Here is a 20,717-nt window from a genome sequence, read left to right as displayed (position 1 = left end):
ATACCCCTCATGTCTATTTGACATTGTTTCATCAGTTGCCTTCATGGTCCTTTCAGAAGGGTGAGAAAAGTATCTTGAAGTACAGATCTCCGAATCTTCCAATGCGAGTGTAACTGTCATGTACTAGTAAAATCCTTTACCTTCCCTGCAGAATCTGCGGCAGCTCGGCGTTGCAAGAGAAGTTTTGCCACATCCAGGCTTCCATACTTCGCTGCTACATGCAGGGGAGTAAAACCCTTCTGAAAATGCAAGGAACAAGAGTAAAATGTAATATTTATTTTTGTGACTCCTAACAAAATCCTTTTTTTAATTTGTTAACATATTAAGCAAATTATGTTGAGTCCCTATTTGAGAAAAAATGCTAGAAGCATTAAATCTGTTAGCCATAAACAAGGACTAGAAGAAGGAAATTTAGCATGCGAGTGTTTGACTTGATAGATTGAACAAAACAAATTTTATTGTAAGGGCTTGCAAATTGAAATTTGCCTTTATATGTTTCAGATTTTAAGACTTTTTTTTTTTTTTTTTGACAGACAGAGATCAAAAGTAGACAGAGAGGAAGCCAAGGAGGAAGAAGCAGGCTCCCCAATGAGCAGAGAGCCCCATGCAGGGCTCCATGCAGGGCTCAATCCCAGGATCCTGGAATCATGACCTGAGCGAAGGCAGAGGCTTTAACCCACTGAGCCACCCAGGCGCCCCTATATGTTTCAGATTTTAAAGAGCCACTAGTGTCACTAAAATGGCTCTGATTAGTGATTGGGGGTTGGGGTGGGGAAGGCTTATCTTTTTCCTGCTTCTAAAATTAATAGGATCGAGACAATAGCTGCCTTCTCTCCAATCCTTCTTTTCCTATCCTTTCTAATAATACCTGCGTTCCAAATTTCTTCCTTTAAATTTTAGGATATTTCAGCAGCCATGGTAAAAAAAAAATATACATAAATATATATTATTGTGATTCAGTTGATTTGCATTTTCTGCAGAAATAGCAAGATAAATGGTCGACAGACAAAAAGATGCTCACTGCTAAAAAGAACCTCCGGGGCGCCTGGGTGGCTCAGTGGGTTGAGCCGCTGCCTTGGTCCTGGGATCCAGCCCCACATTGGCCTCTTTCCTCAGTGGGGAACCTGCTTCCTGCCCACCCCCCAGCCCAGACTGCTTCTCTGTCTACTTATGATCTCTCTCTCTCTCTCTGTCAAATAAATAAATAAATAATTTTTTAAAATTAAAAAAAATAAAAATAAAAAACACCTCCCATCCTGTTATCCCCTTTCCCAGAAGGCCCACACTGTATAAAAGACCAATTCCTTTTGTAAAATACACTCCACTTCTGGCAAAATGTTGAGCTGATTAACGTCAGACTTTTAAACACACCACAGTGTAAAGCTTTTTTAAAAGAATGCTGTTACCCATGTTTATGTGTACAGATTCAACGTCTTGTGTGCCTAACCTAATGTCCTTCTCTGTCATTGGCTGGGTGTTACAAAAGCAGCCAAGTCCCTGGACTCAGATCTCAAGGATGGCACGGTTCCTACACCATGATCTCAAACCCATCCTCTTGGCCAGACAGTCTAACCACATGCTCTTCTGGCACTAAAGTGAGTGTGGGAGAGTTCTAATGCTGACCGGGGCCTGTAAAACACACCAACCAAATGTGCTTGCCGTAGGTGGTCTAAGGTATGGCTTATCCTTAGGACCACTGAAGCCCTCATCACAATATAGAATTTCTCCCAAGAAACAATATTGCCCTTTCACAGTGTCGCCACATGAATTATGTTTAATTAAGATGTTGTTTTTCTTTTTGCCTTTTTTTGAACATTTGGTACTAATCAGTCCTTGGAGGAGAGTGATTCTTTTACTTTCTCCAACCGTGGGACAACTATAGGAAGTATTTCCTCCCTTTGCCTTAGTCCATTTCAGCCAACATTTATTGTTAATGTTCTCCCTCTGCTCAGTGTACACAATGACTGGGATTAACACTCCAGATGAAGTGGAATTCTTTGAGAAAAACAAAACAAAAAGATGATAAAGAAGAAAAAGAAGTGCCTGTCCTTAAAGTCCTGCTGGAATAGTGATCCAGCCCCTTTATAAATTTGGAACCTATTATTAGACAAAACTACATAGAATCTTTACTGTAGAATCACAAAATAGGGGTTGGAAAGCATCTCTTGAGTCACACATCTTCCTTCTTCCCCTGTGTTAATCTCATCAGGATTTCATTTACCCTCTGATATTTAGAAACACTCAAATAGCTTTAATGATGATGAGTCAACTCTTCATCAGAACCCCAGTGAGTTCCACTGCTGAACTGCTCAGTTTAATAGTTCCTTCCATTTAACCACCACACTTTACTATTGCTTTAGATGTATTTTCTAATTCCTAAAAATCTTTGCAAGGCACTATGCCTCACTCTCTATTCCTGTATTTTACATATCTGAATTTATTTGTCACCTTCCTCTGATGAGACGATCACCCAGTCTCTCTTGGGTTGTTGTTAGCACTATCTTGTTTGTTGCCTAGTTTCTGACTTTTTCTTTAAATGACTTTTAAAATCCTTTCAACTCTTCAGAGTTCAGCATTTGAACAATGGTCAATTTTTTTTACATTAAAACATGTTTTATAGCCACAAGCAACCAGATCAAGTCATAATGGCTAGTGGGCTGCTCCTATTTCTAGGAGGAGAGATACCACAACACTACTTGAGTTCATACTTCTCCCTTAGATGTAGTCCTTGTGCCTATTTGTTATGAGCAAATTGAAAATGTCTTTTAAATAATATGAATCACTGTCGTATTTATGGGAATTATTGGCCTCACAAACACTACACTTGTTGTGAGCTTTCAACTTGTCTCATTTTTATACTCTTCTGTACTTGTCCAATTTCTTCTGCTCTGATTAGCTGAGAGTGTTCATGTTTTATTCTAAGTTGCATCCAAATAGTGAATTTCAAATAGAATGTATCAAGTAGGGAAAAAAAAAACATTATTCTGCCCTAGGATGAAACTTTGAACAAATAAAATTCAGGCTGGTGTGTACAAAGAATATACAACTGATAAAGTGCTTTTCCAGCCCAGCTCTATTTAGACACTGTTAATACCCAGGCAAGAATATAGCTGACAAATACTAGAGAGCAGAATGGGAATGACAGCTGATACCAGGGTTGGAAAAATGCAGAACCAAGTAAGGTGGAACCTCTAGATAGTACTAAAACTCTTAGCAAATATAGTATTTCCAATTTAATGCAATTTCCTTCCTTACTAGTTCAATGTGTTTGGGAACCTTCTATTTTTTTCTCTTTGGAATACATTATAGGAGTGTCTCAATGGCTCAGGGGGTTAGGCCTCTGCCTTCAGTTCAGGTCATGATCTCAGGGTTCTGGGATCGAGCCCCACATAGGGCTCTCTGCTCAGTAGGGAGCCTGCTTCCCCCTCTCCCTCTGCCTGCTTCTCTGCCTACTTGTGATCTCTCTGTTAAATAAATAAAATCTTAAAAAAAAAAAAAGGAATACATTATAGATTTTCTAATGGAAAAAGAAGAGAAGTAGCCCTTGCTCTATGGAAATAATCTTAGTTAAAGCACTAGATACCTGTATTAGTAACAATAGTATTTAGAAGGATGGGCTCTAACACTCTTTGTTGAAACTATGATATGGAATTTCACAAACCCCTTTGATAATTTAGAAAATGAATCTAAAATATTCAAATAGAAAGTAAGTCAGAGGCCTAAAGAAGACCTACCCTTCTTGATACTGTATATAGTAGAAGAGAGGAACCCTGACTCAGGATCCCCCTTAGTCCATGTTGTCAGGGAGCCATCCTCTTACCTTGGTAGCTAAGGAGTGGGCTGCTCCTGCTTCTAGGAGGACCGATGCCACATCCACCTGACCTTCCCTGGCAGAGATGTGCAAGGGCGTGTACCCATTTGTCGTGGCTGCATCTGGATGAGCCATATGTTGTAGAAGCAGCTGGACAATTTCTGTCTTACCCAGGCGAGAGGCAATGTGCAAAGGTGTCTGTTCCTCCTACAACTCAAGTCAAGTAAAACATTAGTGCCCGAACAAGCCAGACTTCACTGAGAACATATTCCACTCAGATGTTTCCTGAGGTCTTCTTGGGATCTCTAGGAACTGCTATCCAAAAGAAAATGATTACTACTCTGACCATGATTTATTTTACCTTTGGTTATGGAGGTAACCTATCTGGTCACAAAAATCTTTCTTAGATTTTTTTAGTAGTATGAACTTCCATAAACTTGGTCATTGTTTCCTGAGCACATCAACATGTTACTCAACTCATTAAGGCTTCCACCCTCATTTATGCTTAAATATAAACCGATCTGTGGTTCTGAATAAGAAAGAAATCTAGTCCAGAAGGACTAAGACCTAGATTCTCATCCAAAAGCTTTCACTAAGAGACAGTATTTATTCTGGGAACCATATCAAGAGAAAAAGAATGAGGGATTCTGGGAAAACTGTTCTTACTCCACTCAAACAAATCCAAGGACAGAAATGCTGGTCATTTTCTTCAAGGAAAGACTGCAGATAAAGAAGATATTACAATCTGATTTTTTTTTTTTATGTTGTTCCAGGAAACAGTGCAGATGGTTCAGGGACTTGCACCCAGGACTTCAAGATGAAATGGAACTCCAGCAAGAAGCAAATGGGGTTAAGTATTTGCCACATGCTTTTCATTTAGAAACACGGAGAGGACATAGCTGGTACAAGGAATAGGGAAGATATGTTGGAGGAGGCTCAAGAAATCACCTGACTCTAATGTGTAGTCAGGAAAATATTTTCATTTCAATGTTAAGAGAACTAAGCCAAACCATTCTTTTATAAAAAAGAAAATTGAGCATAACCTTAGTGTTGGAAAAAAAAGGTATGTCTTTACAATGTGTTCAAGGGCATGTCATAATCTAAGTGAAGAAAAAAGAGCTGGGTCAGCTTCCTAAACTAAGAATGAATGGAAAAAAAGATATAATAGAGTGGGGGAGAGCTTTTAAATAAATGTGTCTTAAAGTATAAGAAAAAAAAGTATTCAGAGGGAGCCACAGAAGGAGATGAAATAGCATTGTATGAATTTCAGGTTGTGAGAAGTAAATAATAAATAACTATAATACAAGTGTTTTAGTAATAGAATTGGAATCTTTTTTGAAAATGCAATTTACAACCTTCCTTCATGTACCATGCATACTTGATCCTATTCTTACAGAAGACCGGAAACGAAGGCCAAAAATGTATTATTTGACCATTTTCTGGAAAACAGAGATTAAGAGGAATTAAAGTGGTTCTCCATGATTGTTCAAGATCACCAGGCTATTAAAACAAGACTTGAATTCAGGCATTGGATTCCAAAGACACTCATTGGCCTATACATCCTACAGAAATAGACACAGTAAGTTGGCCACTGAGAAAACTAACAGAATGGGGTGACTCTCAATAGGAAAGAAGAGGGAAAGCACTTTAGAAGATACAACTGTCTTCTGAAACACAACAAAGAAGAAAATAGACAAATGGGGAAAATTAAATTACAAAGATAAATGAAGAACAAAACAACAATAAAAGAACCAAAGAACCTAATAGCTATCATGAACATCTGTTGCTTCTGGGTTTCCCTTCTTGCACTTCTGCCTAATACAATTTGATAGAGGTGGGTATTGCAAATGACATAACCTAAAAGGTTTTCTTGATGAGTGAGTTGGAGAGCTGGGACAATGAGGACACCTTCATTCAGAACTGGCAGCAGCCAACTATTTGGTTAAATTATCAACTCTTGTCCCTTGATTCTCAGACCCCAGAGCATTTAGGCACTTGATCTTGTTTGGTTTTGTTTTTAATTTTTTTAAGAAATAAACTGTCTTCCCTACTTTCTTCAACTTTTAGTATAGTCCTGAGAATAAAAAAGGGAAGAACAAACAAGTTTGGTCAGAAAGTCTTTCCACTGGTAACTAGAGATATGAGACCTTTTAAGGTTTGAGTAATTATTTCCCAGTTGAACCGCAAAAATTGCATTTGCTGCTCCAAACTAAAGTAAATGCAAGCCAAGGCAAAGAATTGGACAAGTGCAGAAAATAATATTCATGGAAAGGACTTTAAAAAGGGAGGGTTAGCTTGATCCTCTAGGCTCTTCCATATGTAAGGGTCAATAATTCCCTCAAAATAAAGTGTTAATTGACTGTGATACAGCCTGGACCAGGAAGGGATGAGCTCTGCCTTACTCTCACAAGCTATAGTCTTCCAAAATTAGGAAGACCTGCTGAGCCCGAACTCCTTTACCAAAAGACAGAAATAGCAATAGTTTGGGCAAAGTTGAAAGATTTGATAAAAGTTCTGCTATTCATTTCTAGCTAACAGGATTCTCAGGAACCAAATCGACTGTCAGCTAACTCAAGTAATAGAGTGAATTAAGTTTCAAGTGAGTTTAAGCCTCAGGGCCCTGTGATTGCTCAATCCCTAAAGCAAATGCCAGTCCTCCATATTGTGCCAACATAACATGGGCTCCTCAAGTAAGAGAGCTCCCCAAGGGGTGGACCCCAGTGGTTCTCTCAGTCATATCCATGGAGGATCCTGGACAAGGAAGGACCTTTGTGAGAGGAAGGTCTGGGGGCAAACACTGACTGACCAATGAAATTAACACCACTGCAATCCCTGTTCTCTTAGTCTGTCCAGCAAAATCGCCTTATGGTCTTGATTTAGAAGAGGATGCAGCTCTCACTTTTAAATGAGAGATGTTGTAGTAAATGATTTTTCTTTCACTATATAGTAGGAGCAGCACCATGATTACACAACCATGAGATATTATTTCTAAACCTGATTAAGGAGAATACAGATTATTCAGAGATCTTGCTCTTGGAGTTGAGTGTAGTGACTGAGTATAACTGCTGACCATCTCCCTTTTGGGAGGGAGTGAATTATGGAGCAGTATAGTAGGTTAAGAGAGAGAGAGAGAGTTTCAGAAGTGCATGTATGTGGGTATGCTTGCTGAGCAACCAGAAGGTAAAACAGAAGAGATAGAGTTTCATTTTTCTGTTCAATACCCACTACACCCTTTTTCTGGGAAGAGCCCTCCCTCCTTTGGGGAAAGAGGGTACCCCCCACTACATGTGGCTCTGGAGGGGCTGCCAATCATCTCACTCCAATTCGTGAATGGGCCACATGAATGGGTGTGGAGCCCAGGCTTGATAGTGTTCAGTCCAGGTGGTAAATGTGGCTAGTTAGAATCCTGTTGTTTGTTTAGATAGGAGAAATAAGGGCTCTCTTTCCAGCCCAAAACAAGATAATGATATCTGCAGAAAAAAGCTAGGAGAAAGATACAGAATCAAGGAGGAACCTTTTTTTTTACCCTTTCTAACCCCATGACCTCAGGAAAGGCAGCACAATTTTGGATTTTGGGACCCTAAGCCACCCTACAACACATGGTTGCTCTGTGCTAAGATAATTCGTATTAAAATGCTTCATGAAGTATATATCACTGTACAAATGTTAACTAAATCAAAGATTTCCAGGGAAACCTAAAGGTCTAAAAAAATAGAAACTCATGGTGAAAGTAGAACTTAAAATAGAACATGTGAAAAGGAAAACCTTAGCTTCTTGCTGCTCAGTATAATTCCAGGATGGGGAACATCGCAGATGTTCAAATGCAGATTTGGGGCTTCACCCCAACCTATGAGTTCCTTCCATATTTTAACGAGATCTCCAGGTGATGTCATACATAATGACCCTTTAGTAGCATGGCTCTACCACATTATGGTAATTTCTCCCATCAGCAACCAGAAGGATGCTATAAGGAAGAATTTTAGCTGCAACTTAGGATAGGAGGTAAAGCTGAAAAACAGAGGATCCTAACATTTGATATTTAAGTAAGGAGGAATAAAAAGTTAAAGAGGTTTATTTACATATGTAGACCATCGAAAGAAAAGTAAAATGATAGAATTGGGGGCTTCTAGGTGGCTCAGTCAGTTAAGTGTCCAATTCTTGATTTTGGCTCAGGTCATGATCTCGGGGTGGTGAGACTGAGCCCCATATGGACCCTGCTTAAGATTCTCTCTCTTCTTCTCCCTCTGTCCCTCCGCACTCACACGTACTCTCTCTTAAAACAAAAACAAAAAAACAAAAGACACACCAGAACAATAGAATTGATGGAATGTATGTGTAAAAAAATTTTTTAAATGAATAAATGTTACAATATTTCAAAGTAAAGAGTCTGTAGCCAGTAGTTTGGAGGAGGGGGTTTCAAATGGTATCTAGAAAAGCATAAGGCAGTAACGGGTTAAATTGATAACATAAAAAAAATTGAGAAAGACACATGAAAATAAGCAAATTTCCATTAAAAATAAATTAAAATCTGAATATAGACAAATATTAAGCTGTTTTATTTTGAAAGGTAAACAGGAAACCCTTTTATTATTAAATATGGATTACGAACATTTACCAGAAATATTATCACAATTTCTGATAAAATTAATGAAGTTCATGATACTCAGAGTACATTGATTTTTTTTAGAGTTCATCAAATAGTGAAGTTCATGATACTCAGAGTACATATATATTTTTTTCTTTTAATTAGCTGAATGCCAGGTAACCTGGAAAGGAAATGAGAATAGGCAGAGCACATAAGTTTTTTAGGGCAATAAAACTAGTCTGCATGATAAGGATGGATACATGTCATTATACATTTGTCCAAACCTACAGAATGTGCAACAGCAAGAGTAAACCCTAATGTACACTATGGACGTTGGGGGATTATGTGACGATGTGTGTCCATCAATCATAACAATGTACCATTCTAGTGGGGAAAGCTGGTAATGCAGGAGCCTATGCACCTGTAGGATCAGAGCATATACGGGAGGTCTCTGTAACTTCCTCACAATTTGCTTTGAACCTAAAACTGCTCTTAAAAAGTCTTGGGGTCAGGGAGAAACCATAAAAATGCCATGGCTTGGAAAAATACGGTTTGAACAACAAAAGCTCTAAATAAATAACGTAAAATACTGATGATGATTACCAAAGAACATAAATTACACTACTCACACATTGGATAAAAGGGCAGATAAAATCCGAAAGGACAAGATTAATGTCAAAGCTGCCCATGTTTCACTGGATTTTTCATGAAGGTCTGTGGAAAAATGCTATTAAAAAATTCATAAATTCAGAGAATTTTAAGAAAGTCTGGGAAGGAGTTTCAAGGTATCTAAGCCCAACCTCTATATTTTAATGATAAAGACCTAGAAACACAAAGACTTGCCTGAAATGACAATGTATGGGACTCTAACCAGATGCTTTCATTCCAATACAATACCATTTCCAAAAGGGAATCATGATGGCACAATTCAAGTTGAAGTGAGTTCTAGCCTAGGTACATCAAATATTGAAGGAGAGAAAGACTTCAGATATTCTATGAGAATCCCGAAGATGCTAGTGCAGAAGGTAATGGGATGATGTGGAAAAGGAAATTGAAGATAGTATATTAATAAAAATTGCTAGTATATTCAGTGTAGAAGAAGGTGAAAAAAGCAATTGGAAAGTGAATTTAAAAAAAAAAAAAAAAAGGAAGGAAAAATCAACCTGTAAAGGAATAAGAAGTCAGTTAGAAACAAGAGAATCTGACTAGTAATCTCCTAGTAATCTCCAGGGTCAGAATTCTTCTATTTTGGAATAGCAGAAGAGCAGAATGTCTTAACTACATAAAATCAGAGTAAGAAGAAAAGTAGAGCTCATTACAGAAAGGAAGAAACTAAACAGATAAAGGTACAACATTAAAACTTTGAATGTAATTTGTTTTTAAGTAACTAGTAATAATGTCTGGAAATTCGATTGACTTTATAGTATGAAATCAGTTTTAATACTCATAGTATCTCTATAATATAGGTCATTTTTAAAAATTTTCATGTAAAGAAAAAATATATGTAAAAATATTTTCATAGGTTAAAAAATTACTATGTTAGTCAATGCCACAATTTTTAAATACTAAATTATGTATTTTTTCCAAATGTTAATGTTTCTGAAATTGGGGTGCATTTCATTATGAATATTTACGATACTATTCCCTTTTCTGCCTGAAAAACTATTGAGATGATGCTTTCATTTACAATTAATGGCACTTCTAAATCAAGGAAATGGGGAATAGCATTCTCTCTTAAAGATGGAACTCATGCACACAACAGGAGGGAACCCCAAGCACCGGCACCTACCCTGGCTCTGGCATCGACAAGGGCACCATTTCTCAGTAGGCATCGGACCACTTCAACCTGCCCTGCCCGGGCTGCCATGTGCAATGCAGTCTCCCCACGCTGCCAGGAAACAAAGATCATTAAGTCATAAGTAAACCCACTGCTTGTATGGTAAAGGATAAAAATGTGCCTTTTTGTGAAACTCAGCAATCAATCCAAAGGTTTAGGAAATCTATGAAAAGGCATAATTATTTCATAATTATTTAGTCTGGAAAAATACAGTTTTGTATCTTCCCTGTCTTCATAAGGATAAAACAAATGTTTATTTCATTTTTTTTCAGTCCGTGACAAACGAGGAACTTACCCAGACATCCAGTATACCCTGAAGTTTAACTTCATAGTCGATCTGGCATAACTTAAACTGCTTTAGGTGATACGAAGTTGTCTTTTATCCATCAAACCTAAAATCTGTCGTCATCATATTTGACTATATGATTACAACTTGATCCCATTTTAAGGAGAAACTCCTTAACGACCAGGTCAACACAGTGCAAAGAAAATGACCATATATACTACCATACGTAAGTCATTCCTTTTCAGAATTCAAAATTTACTTCTGAAATAAAGTATTTCACATTGGATTTGTCTTTGCGTTATAAGGCTGGACAATGACTGTTTACAGAAGGAATTTGATTTGCCCAGGATGTCCCTCTATTATTAATGAGCATATTCGATTATAGACAGTTATTTGAGAGAACTACCAAGAGATGAGTAAAGCATCTGTTAACAGTGTCATTTGTTGAGGTGGGCAGCACTGGGTATCAGGTTATTCCTCAAGTATCTTCGTCCCCCAACAAGATACGACACACTGACCAGGAAATGGCAGCTTAAGCTGTAGCATGGAGGATGATGATTAGATGAAAGAAATTTTGTCATTGAGAAGCCTGTTAATTACTGCCTATAAGAGAGAAGGTTTTTGTTTTTGTTTTTGTTTTAATCAACATATTTTAAAACCCCATGTAGTTCTGAAGAAGGCAGGGGTTCATTCTTCCAAATAATTTTAGGGTTATAAACAAAACAAGACATTGGAACCGAAATGATTACTTCTAGTCACCATAACCATTCTAGAAAATAAAGCCAATTTCAACCAAGTAAAGTAAACCATTCCATATAAGCTAAATTGATCTTGAAGTTGGTTGTGGTAATTGGATACTTTTGACTAATTCCAGTAAACAGTTTCTTCTGATTCCTTGCACAACTTGAGTTTGGTACATAGCTCACAGTTCATTTTTTCCTGGTATCTGAGACCCATTCCTTATGAAGTTATGAAAAATTCATTTCAAATGATTTGATTTTGAAAGCATTACACTGGATGTCTACTCTAATTTTTTTTTCCTTTTTGTTGATAATTCATTTATCCTCTAATGGCCTTGTATAATGGTGACATGTTTTGACTTTTGCAAAGTAAATGTATCTGGAATGTGTTGGCTTATAAAATCACATTATTGGAATACCAATATTTGTCTTCAAACTTTGGGTATATGGCAAGATTTTTTCCTCTTTGGACAACCATGATTTCTAATTTGTTTTCTGTATCACTTAAAACCTGTCTCTAAATAGATGAAGGTAAGGTCTAACTATTCAACAACAAAAAGCCCTCATATTCTTACTTTAAGTCTTATAAAAGTATAGCAATTTTACTAAATTTTACAAGAAATAAAGACAAAAATAAGTTTCTTTACAAGAAGTTAAGTCAAAGACGTGTCATGAGTTAATGAGAGATTCATATGTTTAGTTTACAAGTCAAACTTTATCAATAATTGGTTTCAGAATGTAAAATGTTTCTAATACTTCCAATATTAGTCTTAATATTTCCAATATCCTTATTATACACTTGGAATGAGTTATTCTTATGCTATTTATACATTTGAAATCAATGAATTAGATATAAAACCTAAAATATTAAACATTATAGTCAAAGAAAAAAGTTATATATATATCTGTATATACATACACACATGTCTCTCCGATTTAAAGCAATGGTTCTGTTCAAAATTATTTAATGACTTTGGGGTAATTGATTTTCATTATAAGTTGTCCTTACCCTTTTATATTACTCTTTTATATATATAACTACATATAAAAAATAAAAGCTATATTATAATGATATAAGCTATATAGAAAGGTTATTTTAGTAATTTCCATTTCTTGATTGTTTGGCACCTCACCTTACTCAATATCCTTGTTTTCTTTATCTTAAGCTCATTCACTTTAAGTATTGGGGGAAATTTTAAATATAATATGAACTGTGAACTTAGCCATGAGTCCATCAATTTTTATAGGAGAAAACTTCTTAAGACCTCACATTGTACTCTAAACAGCCCTGAATGTGCTTAGTTTCCTACTCCCATGGTTGTCAATGAATACTTTGGATTATGGATGTATTACAACTGCTAGTTCAGCTTTCTAGGTTTTAAAGTGCATTTGTGAGCTTTTCAGAAAGGAAGATTTGCGGTAATAATATCTGCACCTGATTGAGTTACTGGTACATCTCACACTTGGAGTGAATTTTGAGACAAAAACAAGACTGGCAAGAGAATGGGTACGCTCACGTCCAAAGCAGGTACTCAGTTTCATGCCCCTCTTCTCGGTTGTTAAAACACATTTTGCCAACAGCTACATGGACTTCCACTTTGGCTGCATCAGTTGGAAAGCATCAAAGCACAACAGACAGCATTGCATTCAAAAATGCAACATGATTTTCAGGCAACACACAAAGACTCCAAGGGTGGGTACTTTGGGGTCAGGAAATGACCAACTCTGACACAGCAAGCAGGCAGTAAGTGTTCACACAGTTTCTTAATCAACCTGCTATATCCTGCTAGCTATATCCTCATGTTCTGAGAATGTACACGTTCACAGGCATCCCAGTGCTAGAGATATTAAATTCCTCTACATGTAGGGTTGCCAGATTTAGCAAACAAAAATACAGGATGACCAATTAAATTTCAATTCCAGACAAAGAATGAATAATTATTTTAGTATAAATATGTCTCCACTATTGCACAGGACATACTTATATGAAAAAAAAAAAAACTGTCATTTATCTGAAATTCAAATTTAATTGAAAGTCCTGTATTTTATCTGGCAACTCTATCTATCTATGTGGTATCTACACCCTGAAGGACATATAATACAAAAAAAGAAAAAGAAAGAAAAAAAAAGAACAAACAAAAACCAAAGAGGAAATATCTTGATCTTGAGAAGAAGATTATTTTAACAAGTGCCTCTCGAGTATTGGAGGGGACTGAAGAGAAGAGAAAGAATGTTTAATAGACAAATGAGAAGATAAAACAAAATGAACTTTATAATGAGTGATAGGCAGAAGATAAGTTTAATACAGCAATTATAAAATTTGAGAATCTTTCTAGAGGATATAAATACTTTTATTGTTTTAATTGATATTTTATTTATTTTAATTTAAAAATCTACAGGTAGCCTATATTACTTTTTTTTTCCAAGGGGGAGCATAGGAATATGGAGTAAATCCATAACCATCAATGATTTGGAACTGGCCAGTTAAGAGCCAATTTAAGAGTGGCTACAGAATCCCACAACCATTTCATGTGGATTTTCTTAAAAGATTTTACAAAACTCTCCCCTCTAAAATATTAACCTAGGGGATTTCAATAAATTATCACATAGAATATACTAGTATATTTTACTATTATAATATGATAACATAATTTAACACAATATCACCATTGCTCCTTGATCCTGAAGGCAATGAAATATGAATAAGGAAAATATAGTATTGTGAGAAAGAATACAGAGTACTTTTCTTGAAAGTTACTAGTTCATACAGCTCTCAGTTAAAAAAAAAAAAAAAAAAAAGAGGTGTTCATCACTTCTGCACAGAAAAAAAATGATGTTGATTTCTTTTAAAGTCCTAAGTAGTGACTAGAAGTTCAACTCAAACCAGCATGTTTTGAAATTACTCTTATCCTTAATTGAGTAATTAAAGATTAGTGTATAATATTATTACTTTAGGATCCACTAAGCTATAATTAGGGAAACAAACATGGACTATATTTCAGTTATTTAATGGTTTTATGCTCCAGCTGAGAATTATATAAAGAGTAAGTATTAAATAATATTTAAACTAGATAAATTTATTTCACATGGATTTTGTCCATGTATCAGAAATTCAAGCATTGAAACAGTATGTAAAATGCAAAAAAATGAGAATGGGAGAACGAATACAAATGAAAAATGAAACTGAACATTCTGTTCCACAACTCAAATGGAATGATATAACAAAATTTAACAATAGTCAACCAATTGCTTTTGAAAATATGACTCAGTATTAAGCACTGATGTTTATGTTGGGAGAATTATTTCTATTGCATACTTTAAGAAAAATCTCAATATTCCAGTGGTCCCTGTCAGCTTCAAATCCATGACTACATCTTGTACAGATTAAGGATAAAATCTGCATTAAATGATCAAAGTTTAAGGGGGCAGACTCCAAGAAAATGAAAGAAATAATAAGGAAGTTGGAAGTAAAAATCCTAATATAAATTAGGTAGAGGAATTCTGGGATATCCAATAGTTATTAGCAGAATAAAAGTTGCCTGGAGACTAACATTCATTTCAAAATACAGGAAAAAGCTTCAATGGTATCATTATTTCAGGTAAGAGAGGATTCCACTCTAGCCAACAAAATCAAATCAAAATGAAAAATCAAGATTAGAAAATGAAAAATCCCTGTAATTGAAGGAGGGAGAACTTGGTATCAAATAGAAATCCCTCCTATGGGTCTATCTCTGGTTAACCATTTGTTATGACTGACTGTGGTACTGACTTGACGTGTTAATCAAAATTACCAGGAACACAATTCACTCAAGTAACTGGAACGAGTCCTGTGGATTTTATTCCAACCAATCCTTCATTCGAAACGTATCTCGTTTTCATAAATGTATCTCAGATGCGTGTTTAATCCACCTGCACCAATGAGCTGAAACAGCTTCCGCAGCTCCCATTTTGTTTCCCTAACCCACTTCTTCTCAGCGAAGTTCTATTGAGTATTTCGGTAACCTGGGATCACGGAGGCCCTGCTCAAAGCTCAGCCGCTCTCCTTGACGACATACACACAAACATCCCTACACACAGCCATCCTCTCTCTTCCTCTCGCTCTCTCTCCCTGTGGTTATTCTGACCCAAGCCATACTCACAATGTTAGTGACATCTGGAGAGGCTCCGTTCTGCAGCAGAAGGAGGACAATGTTCAAGTGGCCCATGAAGGCAGCCACATGTATTGGTGTGAGGCCAGACTGCGAAACAAAGCAACAGCAGTTTTACTCCTCTGCACCGGTGGGGGCTCTGGGGACTTCGTCAGATAAATAAGACTTGAGTGAAGAGGACAGAGGATGGGTGACAGGAAGGGGAAGAAGGAGTAAGAGAAGGAATGTTTCGTGACAAGCTGAAACATTGTTCTACCTCTGTTATAGCTTGAATTGAAGCCCCATATTTCACCAGCAGTTCCATGACTTTGATGCGGTTTTTCTTGCAGGCAATGTGCAGTGGAGTAAAACCATTCTGTGCAAAAGACAATCAAGTTAGTTGAAAACATGCAGAAACGATCCTCACACAACTCCATGCTGGCACATGGCAGGCAGTAATGTTGCATCGTCACATAATGTTCACCATTTCTTCTGAGCTGTGTAGGTGCTGAGATTTGCGAGGAGAAGTGGGTGTGTGTGTTCCTGTAGGCACTGAACTTGGCTGCTATGTGGCGGGCCTGTATGCAATTCTTTTTGTGTGCTCATCGAGAAAAACAGAAGTGAAGAAAATGACATGGGCCTGCTCTGCAAAGAAGGAAAACCAGAGAGGCAATGATACTTTAGAAGTTCTAAGGTGTTTTCAGGAATACTGATGGGTCGGGTTGTGAAATGACTTGAAGGTGCGTGGAAGATAAGCATGTATTTTTCTGATGAAAGGCCATTTCTTAAAGCTACAAATTGTTGGTCTGTTTTACTTCAACTACAGGCATGACTGTCTCTACAATAAATGTTTCAGCACTGCTACCATTTTCTTCTTGGAGGGGGTGTTGCAAATTAGCAGAAATCATTATTTGCATTCATAATTTTTCATATTCAAAAGTTATATATCTTCCATTAAGAAATTTTTGTAAGGATTTGCTATATATTACCAAAACCCACTACACTGATAATATTTTACATCTGGAAGTTATATTTCTTATATTAAAAAGTTTTTATAACAAATGCCAAGAAGATACATTTTATTTTATAAAAACGTGGTCATTAAGTTCTTAAATATTTTCAAGAAAAGAATGGAGAATTTCAGAAATAACTGGAAGAAGATATGTCTCAGAGGCAAAGGAATGTGGAGAATTCTCTAAGACGTTTTTAACTTTCCAAACTAGGCAATGTGCAGGAACTGGGGATAAGTACGTAAAAATTTGTTAACTAGTCCCATACTTAATCCTTATGTGTAAGTATTATATTTTTACTTGAACAATGATCCTATGTAGAATAGTTGTATCTATTCTGCCAATTAATTATTTTGCTTATCTCAGTGGAGACTGATCATCAGTCAATATTCTTCTACACTTAGCAGTTCCCATGAAAGCATACTGTCTTACTTAACCTAATGACTTAGTACTCTTCACAATGTTTGTTAAGTCATTTCCTGTCTATGAGCTATGTAGTAAGCTGGACATAAATAGCCAAAAGTATGTGTAGCACTCAAATGATTTTTAATTATGAGACTATAATGTTTTATAAGCTATTGACCACTACCCAGTTGAAAATGCATATTTTCTTCCTTATGAGAAAATAAGTATCCTCTCATAATTGCACATAAACTTAAAAGTATATTTGCTTCCTGGGCATTTAGGAATAAATGGATTCCAATGGAAAATTTTCTAATAAAAATAAGATTTATTATTTAATAATTCTCACAGCATTCTCTCATTTTAAATATTGTCTGAAGACTAATTTAACCAACATTAACTATGTAAATGTATAGGGTAAAACGATTGCTTTTAGTTTGAGAATTAGGAAACAAGAGCATAAATTAGCGCATGCCTAATACTTCCAATGATTATTGTTAGAATGTAAGTGAAGCAAGGAAGATTTATTCAATATTAGACCTTGGGAAGTACAGAGGCTGCTCTAGGGACCACCTCGTGTAGATTCACTTGAGCGATTCCTGGAATAATGTATATAAAATGCTTCCCAGAACAGTAAAATGCTAAGCATCACTTTTACATTAGACTGTGTTTAGGGAATGAGGTCAATAAGGAAATCCTCTAAGTGAACACTATATAGGCTTACATTTTACTCTATGTTAAATGCCTTTTTTTTTTTCCCAAAGAGAGATTAATAACATTCAACTTTTTTACACTTTTATTCTGACTCTATATCGAGGTGTTTAGAATTTATTTTATGATTTCCTATTTTCCACTTACAATTGCTTATCACTCCAGAGGTTTCATATCTATCTGCAGCTCGCTAGTCGTGGAAATGTTACCTTGGTGTTTTCCTAAATCTTTCCTTGCTCCCCATCATTTAACAGCAAACTATGAAGGCATGAAGTAGGTAGGCCACTTGTGGGAGCTAATGAACTTAGCAGAATTAACTATGTATCTGAAGCCATGCTTTGGCTGGTGTGCACTGGTCAATCCATGTGGTATATTTGTCTCGATCTATATTCTGTTAATGTGAACTAGGCCAGGTTACCAGGGCTCTGGCGTTTGGATTGGCTCTCTTGTCCAGAAGGAGTTTGGTCACACGGTAGTGGCCACAGTGTGCAGCAACATGGAGGGCTGTCAGGTAGTCTAGGGTGACATCGTCAACAGGCGCCTTGTGCTGTAACAGGTGCTTCACACATTCCACGTGGTCCCCCTGTGCAGCCATGTGAAGTGGAGACAGCCCATTCTGTACGTCAAAACAAAACAAAACCAAGCCCACATTTCAGCCATGATTTCCAGGTTGTAAAACATAGCAGTGTCAATTCTTGATATTTGGTATAGTGCGTGGCAGAGGAAAAAAAAAATCTCCCTTTGACATCTACATGTATGGTGGATTATGTGTGGTGCCAAGGGAAGCTAAGAGAACATTTAATTTCATAGTTATGCTATTCTTGGGCAAAAACACAAATTAATATACCTTTTAAGAATGAATACATAGTATTATGTGACAATTCAGATGATCTCACAATTATTAAGGCAATATTAGATATACAAAACAAGTGCTAGCTGAGGTTCAAATTATTTATATTCGATTCCATTCAGTTAGTCTCTCTTCAAGAGTTTCTTTACTTCAAAATGGAGAGGGGTGCAGATGAGGGAGGAGCAAGTGGGTGCATGAGGGAAAGAAAGGGGTTTCGATCATCTCTTAGATCCATGTTGCTCTGAAATTCTATGATTCCTTCTTCCTATCATGAGACATGAATTAAACTTGAAGAAAGCAGTCAGATAAGAGCTAGAAAAGTGTGAAGCAAATGTAGACCATGTGTCCCAATTTTTAAACTTTGAGGATAATATAAACTTGTCATAAGTGATACTGCCCAAAACAGCTTTAGTCTTACTTCTTGGACAAGGTCAATAGCAGGGACATATTCACTGAGGATTACCAGTCTAGGTGAGACTCTTGTTTTTTAAAGTTAAATAATTAAGCTTACAAGAAAAAAATATGAAAATTAGGGAATAAACTAAGTTAGAAAAAATACGCCCATTAAAGTGAGGGGAATATTGTCTTTTCTTAATAATCAATGCAAATAATGCAAATACAGTCACTAGGAAGTAATTGTTGACCAAGTATCCAGCTTGGCAGTCATTACATTCAAAGAAGCAAAAACTGTGTCTAGATAAAAAGCCAGAATCTGCCAATGGCCCAATATTTTCAACAAGGAAGGTGATTTCAACAATGAGGGAGAACTCAAATCAAATACCTTAATTGTGGTGGTTTGTGGGTGGTAGAAGTGGATGTGATTTTGAAATTATTAGCATACTTTCTTGGTTTTTGAAATACTCTTCACTCATAATTACTGCTTTTATATTTAAAAAACTCAGAAAATTAACTGAGAAAGAACAGCAGGTTGATAAGAAGGTATGTATGCACTGGGGGAAAGGTAGCACAAGGGCGAAGTATAGGAGAAATTCAGCCTTGGCAATGTTTGGAGGGACGGGTGGCATGTTTCTCTGATAGTCCATCAATCTTCAGTGTTGTTTGATCCACTTAAAAGCTATGTGGAAAAGAAAATCTTCACCATTTAATTCTGTGGCACATTTTACAAATATTTGCTAAGCACCTACTCAAGGCCTGATCGAGTAGTGAGGTACAACATGGAGTTGTACCTTCACACTTTTCTAGCTCTTATCTGACTGCTTTCTTCAAGTTTAATTCATGTCTCATGATAGGAAGAAGGAATCATAGAATTTCAGAGCAACATGGATCTAGGAACCCCTGTCTTCATGAAGGTCCCATTTTAGCCAGGAGTCAGACAATTCAAAAAGAATAAGTATTAAAATAGTATATTAGGAGACTACTAGTGTGAAGAGGAAAACTAAAGCACAGGATAACCAAGGGAGTTTGTGTATAGGAGTGCATTATGGATAGGCTAGCCAGAAATGGCCTCACTGAGAAGGTGACTTTTAATGAAAGACATGATGACAGTAAGAGTGCAGGCCCTGCTGATCTGGGGGGAGAATCTCGGGGAGGGGGGGGCAAAAACAGGCATGTCCTGTTGAGACCATACCCAGCGTGACTAATGAAGAGTAGAGCGGAGGATGCAGCTAAAGGCAGGTGAATAAGGAGGGAAACTCAGGTAAGAAACCTGCTAGTCAGAACAGAGTTTTTGACTCATACCTCGAGTGAGATGGGGGAGCTCGTGGAAGGTTTAGGAAATAGGATTACTCTGTTGCTGTGCTGAGAATATACTGAACAGGCTTAAAAGAGAAAAGGGGCGGGGGGACAGTTAGAGCCTTTTGCAATCAATCCAGGTAGGACTGATGGTGATCAGGACCAGGGCGATGGTTATTAGACTGTTAAGAAATTGCTGGATTATGAGATATCTTGAAGGCAGATGTGACAAGGTTTAGTGACAGGTTATGAGCAGAGAGAAGAGCCAAGAACTGCATACGGAATTTGACCTGAGAAACTGAAAGAACGTGATGGCCATTAGTTGAGATAAGAAGACTACAAGGGGATTAGAAATAAGGTGGGGGGAAATATCAGCAGCTGAGTTTCAAACTTACTAAATTGGAGATGCACAGTAGACATCTGCGCAGCAATAGTGAGTTGACATCTACAATACAGAATTCTGGAGCTACAGAGTTGTGTGTCTTCAGTGTATAGAAGTATTTAAAGATGAAACTGGATGAGATTTCTTAGTGAGTACAGATAAACAAATACACAAAGAATGTGCTCTGTGGGTTCTAACACTCTGAGACTTGGGAAGGAAGAGGGAACAGGAAAAGAGACTGAGCAGAAGTGAAGACAGAGTCTGGGTGTAATGTTCTAGAAGGC

General features: G+C 36.8%; 1 protein-coding gene across 19 annotated transcripts in view; it reads right to left on the bottom strand.

The window, feature by feature from the left end:
- The window catches only part of ANK2 (ankyrin 2), a 323,814-nt gene that overhangs the window by 101,154 nt on the left and 201,943 nt on the right, over window positions 1-20,717 (bottom strand). For all 19 annotated transcript variants that reach the window (XM_059377495.1, XM_059377473.1, XM_059377509.1 and 16 more), the window contains 6 exons: window positions 17,928-18,125; window positions 15,664-15,762; window positions 15,399-15,497; window positions 10,186-10,284; window positions 3,821-4,018; window positions 141-239 (listed from right to left, as the gene is read on the bottom strand). In XM_059377495.1, coding sequence (XP_059233478.1) covers window positions 141-239; window positions 3,821-4,018; window positions 10,186-10,284; window positions 15,399-15,497; window positions 15,664-15,762; window positions 17,928-18,125 — 792 coding nt within the window. The remainder of the gene's footprint in view (window positions 1-140; window positions 240-3,820; window positions 4,019-10,185; window positions 10,285-15,398; window positions 15,498-15,663; window positions 15,763-17,927; window positions 18,126-20,717) is intronic.

Source organism: Mustela nigripes, chromosome 1 (assembly GCF_022355385.1).
Source record: "Mustela nigripes isolate SB6536 chromosome 1, MUSNIG.SB6536, whole genome shotgun sequence".
Lineage (NCBI taxonomy): Eukaryota > Metazoa > Chordata > Mammalia > Carnivora > Mustelidae > Mustela > Mustela nigripes.
Note: the sequence above shows the minus strand (reverse complement) of the source record. Positions and strands in the feature narration are given on the sequence as shown.